This window comes from Cajanus cajan, chromosome 6, assembly GCF_000230855.2.
Source record: "Cajanus cajan strain Asha chromosome 6, NIPB_CcT2T_4, whole genome shotgun sequence".
Lineage (NCBI taxonomy): Eukaryota > Viridiplantae > Streptophyta > Magnoliopsida > Fabales > Fabaceae > Cajanus > Cajanus cajan.
Window position 1 is genome coordinate 3,193,463 of NC_138522.1, and position 10,697 is coordinate 3,204,159.

General features: G+C 29.6%; 1 protein-coding gene across 1 annotated transcript; it reads left to right on the top strand.

Annotated features, from left to right (window-relative positions):
• The first annotated feature begins 1,725 nt into the window (after positions 1-1,725).
• Positions 1,726-2,998, top strand: LOC145949416 (serine/threonine-protein phosphatase 7 long form homolog). Its single transcript, XM_083059378.1, has 2 exons — positions 1,726-2,402; positions 2,677-2,998. The coding sequence occupies exons 1-2, from the start codon at positions 1,726-1,728 to the stop codon at positions 2,996-2,998; spliced, it is 999 nt and encodes a 332-aa protein (XP_082915504.1).
• The last annotated feature ends 7,699 nt before the right edge of the window (positions 2,999-10,697 follow it).

Here is a 10,697-nt window from a genome sequence, read left to right on the forward strand (position 1 = left end):
ACATAGTAGATAAATAACATAAACTCTAAACCATATAACATTAGTTGTCTGACTTCATTGTTTGGTCAAGGTATCTTTCAATCACTTCCATCCTATGCAATAATCTAATATACATCGTTGTAGCATACAATTCGAGACTTGTTAGATCGTGCAGTTCTGTGAACAATAAAAATATACACTCCACATCTTCATCATCCCTAAGACGAAACTTTGTATATTTATATATACCATCGATACATGAAACTGAGTATCAGTAGTGGATATCTATGAAAACTTTGTAATGAGGAAGATTAAGGTTATTATTAATAACCTGCTTAAGTTGCTGATAAGTCATCATATTGCTTACTAGTAGGGTTGTAACCTCGTTGCTAACAAACGTATCTCCATGCTCAGTGGAGACAATTTGTCCATCATAATAAACAGTGGCCAGAATAGTGAACGACTCCATTGATTGGATGTTTCAATCTGATGCATTTTAGCCGTTGTTACAAAACATTATATAGAACTAAAGCAACCTAATATGGACAAAGCCATTAATTTTCTAACGCTCTAGGACCAAGACAATGATACTCTACACAAAGCATTGGATTCCTGAGGCTCTGGGACCAAGGCAATGACACTCTGCACAAAGCCATTAATTTTCCTTATGCATTGGGACCAAAACAATGATACTCTGCACAAAGCCATTAATTTTCTGACGCTCTAGGACCAAGGCAACGACTCTCTGCACAAAGCATTGGATTCCTGAGGCTTTAGGACCAAGGCAGTGACACTCTACACAAAGCCATTAATTTTCCTTATGCAATGGGACCAAAGCAATGACACTCTACACAAAGCCATTAATTTTCTGACGCTTTAGGACCAAGGCAATGACACTCTGCACAAAGCATTGGATTTTTTAGGCTTTAGGACCAAGGCAATGATACTCTGCACAAAGCCATTAATTTTTTGACGCTCTAGGACCAAGGCAATGACACTCTGCACAAAGCCATTAGTTTTCCTTATGCATTGGGACCAAAACAATGACACTTTGCACAAAGCCATTAATTTTCTAACGCTCTAGGACCAAGGCAATGACTATGCACAAAGCATTGGATTCCTGAGGCTCTAAGACCAAGGCAGTGACACTCTGCACAAAGCCATTAACTTTCCTTACGCAATGGGACCAAAACAATGACACTCTGCACAAAGCCATTAATTTTCTGACACTCTAGGACCAAGGCAATGACACTCTGCACAAAGCATTGGATTCTTGAGGCTCTAGGACCAAGGTAATGACACTTTGCACAAAGCCATTAATTTTCTGACGCTCTAGGACCAAGGCAATGACACTCTACACAAAGCATTGGATTCTTGAGGCTCTAGGACCAAGGCAATGACACTCTACACAAAGCCATTAATTTTCCTTACGCAATGAGACAAACTAATTCAAATTTTTTCCACTATATATACACTACATATGTTCCAACTCTAAACACACAACAAAAGATCAATTCTCTTCAGCTATTACACTCTTCAATTTCGCTACTATTGTTTTTCAAGAATGTCTTCTTCATCTTTAACTATGTTGTGGAAACAACACCTCCATAGGTCAAATGAAACTCATCTTATGGTAAGTTAATATTTATTGCATAATGTTTACAACTAATATTATTCATTACTAACATTTCAATTCTACCATATTCGCAAACAAGTGATCAAGTGATTCAATCTTACTATCATTCCATGCCTACACCTGACTCAAGAATTGAGCATTTGTTGGAGGTTGCTAGCTTTGGCGAGGTTGCAAAAATTAGATATTTTAAAATCGATGATTGTTTGATAACGTCTTTGGTGGAGAGGTGGGGACATGAGAGACATACTTTTCACCTCCCAGTTGGTGAGTACACAATCACTTTGGAAGATGTGGCACTACAATTGAGTTTAAGGATCGACAGAAAACCAGTCACAAGACCAACTTTCTTTGACTGGGATGAATTGTGTTACAAGTTGTTAGGCTTCGTACCTCCGAAAGGGGAAGCTCTAGTTGGCTCAACCATAAAACTAAAATGGTTAAGAGACCATACAATTGCACTACCAGATGAACCCACTGAACAACAATTGCACCAACATTGTAGGGTATATATCTTAGGATTGATCGGTGGTATCATTATGTCAGACAAGTCAGGTAACAGACTTCACTTAATGTATTTACCACTGTTGGCTGACTTGGAACGTGCAGGACGATATAGTTGGGGTTTTACTTGTTTGGCACATTTGTACAGAGAAATATGTAGGGCAATTTGTCCATCGCCAAAGAAAAAGGGTGGATGTTCTTTGCTTCTACAGTCTTGGGCTTGGTATCACATGCCCTTCATCCAACCAAGAGTCCAACAGGATATTACATTTCTGCTAGCATCGAGGTATGAATTAGTTTTTATACCACTTTAATACATCGAACAACTAAAATTTTTTACCTAAAATTTTATCAATGTACAAATTTTTTAGGTGGTGAAGAAGAGGGCTAAGATTTAAAGGCATGCCCCATGGAGACTTACTTGGCTACAGATTAAGATATGACAACATGAACCATAACGAGGTAATACAATGTCAAATTCTCTCACATATACTCTCTTTTACTTAATTAATTCATACCCTAAACCTTTTTCCTTTTCAGTTTCTATGGATGCCATATAGGGAATTTCAGTCCTCACTGCGAACACGTGCTTATAAGGATTCTAGAATATGGACTTCTTGTACTGCTTTAACTTCATTTGTAGTTGTAGTCTGGCATCAAACTGACAGAGTCCAATTGCAATTTGGCTTATGGCAACCAATCCCCAATGAGGCCCATAATCTTGATAAAATGCACGAAATAGACATGAGAGGACATAACGACACCATCTGGGATGAACAACATGCAGACTGGATTTCTATTTGGAAAGACAGACGCAAACATGTTATTTTTGGGGAACCAATTCAGGGACCTCTCCAACACACTCCTGAGTATTTGCAATAGTTTCATGCTAATTCTAAATTATTTCTTTAAAGCCAATATTCTTCATCTCATGCATCCACTTCTAGTACACAACTCCCAACAACTATAAGAACAACATCCCTAGTGGCTGGAGATAACCACCCACCTTATAGTGTGGAACAACATCCCTAGTGGTTGGATTGTAATTTCGCAGAATGTAATTGTCTTGTTGTTTTTTTTATTTAATCTCCTATTTTATTGTTGTTATTTTGTTTTTATTTAAAGATGTTCATCTTAATTAAAGTTGTTTTTATTTAAAGTTGTGATTTATAATAATATTATCATTTATTTAAAATTGTATTTAATATTAATTTTATTAAATTTTATTATTTAAAAATTATTTTATTTAAATATTAAATAGATTTTTATAAACTAAAAACAAAAACTAAATGAATTTTTTTAAAATTAATAATAATTTTTTTAAAAATCTGAATATTAAAAATTGAAAAAGTAAAAAAAAATAACAAATCTGAAAAAAAAGCCAAAAAAAAAATGAGAAAAAAGCCCAATTGAGCAATCAGTTACTAGGTAGTAACCGATTTCTCAAAGGGATTTTCAAAAAAAAAATTAAAATTTCCTTTGAGAAATCGGTTACCTAGTAACTGATTTTTTACTTGAGCCTAAAAAATGGGTTACTTTGGTAAATAAAAATGGGCCCATGTTATTTTAATAATTAAAAAACATTGTATTAAAAAAAATTCTCAAACGAATATAAATGATAAAACAAAAGTGCACATGAAATGAATCAAAAACTATTTTTTGACTATTAATATATAAAGAAAACATATAGTATTTACAATAATAAAAATAAAAAATAAAGAGATTTCTTTGTGTTTGCTAAGTGACATCAATTATTTCGTAATAGATGTTTAGATAGGTTAAATTATAGTCAACATATGATGTTTAAGCGTTAAGTAAAAAGAGTTGCACCATAACTAACAATTATAGTTTTTGACATAATGGCGAGCGCTTGATCCAAAAATTGTTATCAGAGTCAAGGTCGTGTGCTCGATTCGATTATAGAAATAATTACATCTTAACTAACAATTATGACTTTTGGAAAGGAAATATCCACTTAGTTGAAGAGTAAATTTTGATAGACATATTCCACTCAATAACTTATGTTTTACATCAAATGTTAGTAATTTAACTATTGAATTAAAAGTTCTTAATACATTAATCGAATCTACAAATTTTTAAAAAATATGAAAATTATTTGATATTTTTATTTCATTAATTTAAATTGACGGATAACATAACAATATTTTATACATTAGTTTGAATTTATATAACAAAGTATCATATGATTTTCAATTTTTTTTAAAAAAAATTATAGACTTAAAATATACATTATGAACTTTTAATTAATGATAGGATTGTTGAAATTTGATGTAAACATGAGTTATTGAGTGTTACTCTTAGAGTAAGTAGATTTCATCTAGTGTATACATAAGAAGATTTTTTTATATTATTTATTATATTTATTAATTATAATATGTTTTATGAAAATAAAAAAGAAAATATTTTTTCCTTTTATAATATTAGTTTACTTATTTGGTAAATATTCTATATAACTAAATTTGATAATACCATAAAATATTATATATTTATTAAATGTATATTTTTTATGTTGGACATTAATTACATAATAAGGAGAAGAACTTTAATATTTTACGGATTCACTGCAGGAACATAACATTTGAATAAAAAATAAAAATAAAAATAAATTTTTTAAAAGTTATTAATAGATACATGTAATATTATAAATAGGTGTTATTAAATAATGTGACAAATGAGTATATTTATTTTTTATTCATATAAATTAAACTCATTACCAAGGAGATATACAATAATTCACACGTGCAGCTCAAATAACTGGGTTACAGGGTTAGACTCCTTTATAACAAATAAGTATGTGTGCTCAAATTTTATTAGATAATGAATAAGAAAACACTAAAACATCCAACATTCTCTATTAACTATGTTAGATAATGAATAAGAAAACACTAAAACATACAACATTCTCTATTAACTATGTTACTTTGTTTATTGGTCAGGTAAATTTTTTATCCAAACCTATGTAAGAAATGTTGCATTTTGGAATTTTTTCTAACGCGGAGAAGAATAGATTCAAAATGTATAAGTCTATTATGTTTCACTTGATTAAATGGAGAGAGATTAGGTTAGGATAGAGAGAGTGTGACTCATTTTTGAGAGAAAATAACAACCAAATACAAATAGAAGAGAAAAGAGAAAGTTTCTTTATTTAAGTCGCATATCGACTAGAAAACGTTTGTTGAATTGCAACTGGAGAGTCGTTCATCGTTGGATCAGCTTGATTTTTAGATAGGAAGTTTGTATGACGTAGTGTTTCATATTCAACGGTTAGATTGTTGAGAAAAAAATATCTAGAGTGGAAGAAAAGTGTCTCATAGTAACAACTTTGTTTTGTGACTTTTCATCTTATTTCTCAATTGTAAGTAATTGTGTTTGGTTTTGCTTTAATTGATTGTAAGCAATGTTTGGTGCATTTTTTGGTACATTTTTTTTGGAAACTCTCTTATGCTCTTTGTTGATCATAGTAAATTTATTATTTTTTTTTTTCGTCCCTGAAATATCTACCGCCGATAGCAGTAACTAATCTCCTCGCTACGTTAGAGACACCACTTATAGTAAATTTTTTATTTGATCTGCATGACTCGTGGTTTTTTTATCTTACATTGACAAATTTTTCACATTAAAAATCTTTATGTCTCTTTGCATTTGCATGAGTTATCTCTTTATACTCTATTTTATTAGTGCTCCTAATTGATTCTTGTAAGTAGAGAATTTAATTTTTACTATATTATTGCTCTTTTGTTGAGTTGTTAACTTGTTATTGTATCGTTTTTTCTTACATCAAGAAAGAGGAAAAAAACTTTAAGGGATTGTTTGGTTTAAAGAAAGGAAGGGAAGATATTTTAAGGGAGTGGAGGTGATGGGAAAAAGGTGTTAAAATTTTTTGTTTTGTTAAAAAGGTAGAGGAAAGGGATGTTAATAACAAGGAGAAAAGATAAATTCTTTCTTATTTGAATCACAAGATAAAGAAAGAAATTTTAAAAATTAATTTACTTTTATACTAATTTTGTTGATATTTATTTTTTATTAAGAATTTTGGTTGACTATACTTAATAGATCTTCTTATATAATAGATATCATTTTAATTAATTCATGAATTTTTAGCATTTGATTAATTCATTAATTTTAAACATCTAACTAATTCATTAATAGTGTTAAAAAATCATTTATTAATTATTTTAAAATCAAATTAAATATTAATTATAATTAATTCTATTTTTCTAATTGTGATACTAGGTATTGATGGTAGTTATAAGTGACTACATTAACTATTTTTATAAGAAACAAGAAATAAGTTATAATATTTTTTTGGTAACTATAATATTGATACGAAACATCTATTGTTAAGAGTAGTGATTAATTTTCGTTGGAGACTACGAACGTATATAAGGTGAATATTCTCTTCCTAACATAATTTATTTTATACTTAAGGTCAATATTCGAATCCTAGATAACTTGGTTAAAAACTACAAGTCATTATAACTTGTGCTAACCAATATTGGTAAACAAGTTATAGTATAAAATATGTTGTAACTTGTTTCTTATAATAAAGATAAAGGGCGATATTTGTTAATTCCAAGTAAGCGTTGATGTATCACATGAAAGTTTTTAATCTAAACAAAATTTGAAAATAAAAATCAATTAAACCAAAAAAATAAACATTTTCATTTTTTATTGTTAATGACTTATATTTTATATATTAAATATGAATAAATTAGTGAGTCAAATTTTGAAAACAAGGAGAATATTATAAAAATAGATTATTCAAGTCAAGGTAACTTGTTTTTCTTGATATAGTATTTCAAAGTTTAAAATTAAAAAATTAAAGTTAAATTACAATTGATTGAAATTATAATAGCTTTAAAACTTAGTTTATCTATAAAAAAAATCTTCAATTTAACATACTAAAATAAAAATTAAATTAAATTAAATTAAATCAATTTGAAATCACATTTAAAAGTAATATTTGAAAACAATAGAAAAATAAAAATAAATATTTAATGCAAAAAAATGGAACATGACTCATTGAAGATAAAAATCACTTTTAAATATACTCTTGTTAAAAAAATATGAACTCACGTTTATAGTTGATAATGTAAGAATATGTTAATTTGGTTAATTTAACATATATGTAAATTAGGGGAATGCACTTTAGGTAATTTTAAAAAGAATTATTCATTATAAATTTAAGGTTTGAGTATTATAATCATGTGATTTTAATCTTTTAAATTTTAATTAAATAATTTTAGTCATTTAAGTATCGTAGTTGTACGATTTTAATTCCTCAATTTTTAATTGAGCAATTTTGATCTTCAAGTACTATAATTATGAGATTTTAGTCTCTTCCATTAAAACTCTAATGTTCATATTATGTGTGTGAGTGAATTTATTAATTTATCTATAAATATATAATTTGATACATAAATGAAAATTTTAACATATGTAATATGACACACTCTTCCTTGCATGTTATGATAAATATATTAACATAACACTTTAAAAAGACCAAATTGTATGAATAGAAAATTAACTGAATAGAAACAAATTCTCAATAGGGATATCACATTACAACTAGAACAAAATGCTAATCCAAGATGAGTGTTTGATAAAAGATAAATAACATCTAACATATTAACTACAAAATAAGTCTAACATCATTTTCCAACATAAATAGAATAACAAAAAAAACCATATCCTAACTATGTCCTAATGTTTCATTTTATCAGAGCATAACCCAAAATAAGTCTAAACATTGTCATCAATATCATCAATGTCACGATGACCCTCACCTACAACAAGTACAAGAATACCACAAGGAAAAATAACAATAAGAAACATCTCACTCTAATTCACAACACAAAATATAGTTAGATAGTCAAACACATAAGTATAATAATAACAAAATGCACACACACACATATAAAACAAGGTAGCATAATAAGGACATTCACAATCCACAATAAGATTCATCATACAACAACACTTTAACAAGCATAATGCAATGAACATAGACTTCATTGCGTATATGCATGTGGCACCAATAAAAACACATCAATTTGCCAATTACTCAAAGGCACACAAGAGTAGCTTAAGAGAACATGTTGAGTCACATTCTCATCGCACTCTACACTAGGAAGAGATACACTAGAGTCTTGTCGAGACAACTGTGTCGGACAAGTTTCACCTCATGCACACAAGCGGGTGAAACTGGCAAATTGTCCTCGATATCATGAATCCATTAGCTTTTACATAAGGGAGACCTTATCTAGCAACGTATTTTATATCATTGCCACAAGAATATTTATGCATATGATGCAAGACACACAAGACTTAATGTAATATTATGTTATTACAACACACATTCAACGGTTTGCTAATTTGGCATTGCATGACTCTCATAGAATCTATACACATCAATTTTCCAATACCAATTCACATCCTTTGCATCAATCACGTCTCACGTTATCATAAATACATACTCGACAAATTATACTCAATTATCCATATTAATTAGTACAATAGTCACATGTTTGCAATTCAAATACAACAATTACACAATATCATTTGATACATCTCAAGATAGAGTCAATATGAAATCATGTAATCATATGCAAATACCTCAACCATAGTCACTAAGAGATCAACATCAATTTAAATATTTAAATTAGTAACTTAACTATTCTAGAAACGTTATTGATATCACACTTTAATTACTTAGATATCGTTATCACCAAAACACCTCAAGTCGTTAACAATCAACTCACATCATAACTTATTCACAATTGTTCTCTCTCATGATTTTTCTTTCCTAAGCACTAATATAAGTACCTCAAACTATTCACAAGATTAAACACTTAAAAGGTAAAACCATTCATCATCACCATTCATAAACTACATTTTCATAACTTAATTGTCTATGACCTTGTGGGTTTCAAACATGATATCTAGAGTTACATACATGTTATCAAGTTAATCTTAATTTTTTTCAGAAAGTTAAGACAATTATATATAACATGTTGATCTCAAAAGTTAATTATACCATTTACTATTTTTAAGAACTGCAAAACTGCAACATTTTAGCATAGATCAGACAGCTTGACCGCTATTCACTAATTTGATTATAACTTGAGTTCTAAACTTTCTTTTTAGGTGATTCCAATGACATTAAAAATATAAATCTAGGGATACAATGTTCATGAAGACAACAAAAGCAAATTCGACCATCTACTTGCTTAAGCAAGTAAATTATTTGCTTTAAGTGAGATTAGCTCGCTCAAAGCGAGCTGCTACTAGAACCCGATATTATACTATTCATAAGTTTCTAGCCTTCCATACACCATTACTTAACATCTTCAATCCAAATCCAATTGGTAAGATGTCAAATTAAAGTCTATTATTGTACAATTAAATCATTAATTATTCAAATCCTCATGCTCATACTAATTTTTTCACACAACATTAAAAAATAGTTCCCTTAGGGTTCCCACGAGAACCCGAGTAATCCAAGATTCACAAGATTAATTTTTTTAGTGAAATTAAGCATACATACTTATCGATAACATCAATTAGAGTATTGAAAAACCATATGGAAAGCAACAACACGAGTTAAGTCACGATTAATTTAAGATTTCTCCATCATATGATACATACAACAAAGAAGAAATTAGGGGTCAATCTCACTACCCAAAATTAGAACCATCAAAATTAGAACTATCAAAGTGGGCTTCAGTCCGTGGGCCAACCCGACTCACCTTGAAAATAGGCCGGACCGGGCCAAAAAAATGAAGAAAAAAAATTATGATGGGTCAAAAATTATAACCCGACCCACCCGGGTTGAACCCGTGGTGGGCCAGTCCGTTTAGCCCACCAACCCGTGGTGGGTTGGGCTGGGCTAGAAAATTTTGCATAATAAATTTGGTTGGCCAAGCCGAGTTAACCCATTTAAAAAGTGGGTTGAGATGGGTCGGGCCAAACGGGTCGGGCTGACCCGTTTTGACAACTTTATCCAAAATACATTCCACACATAGAATGAGACTACTTACTCCCTTCCTTACCTTAATGAGCACTCGTAGATAAACATAAATATTTGGAGGCGATCTCTTTCTTGATCTACAGGTAGTTCTTTAGAGGACAGAGAAAAGGCGTAAGAAAGATGGTAAGCTTAAAAAGGAAATTCGACATTAATCCCTTATAAAAAAAACTCTCTTAAAAACTTAACTCTGTTCTCTTTTAATTAAAATAAATATAAAACAAAATAATGCATAATACATAAAACAATAATACCTAAAGTCTTATAACTTAATTCATACTTCTCTAATTAATATATATATATATATATGAGACGACTCAAGTAAAAACACATGCTAATATAACAACAAGAGAACAATTAACAACTCTTATATTAAAATAAATACTTTAGATTAAAAAATTATAAATAAAGTTATCATGTACCACTGTCATTATAATTTCTTTAACCATTATCATTATCATCACCGTTATTATAATTACTACCATCACCAACTCCATTGTCGCTATCACTACCTCTATTACTGTTATTGTCACT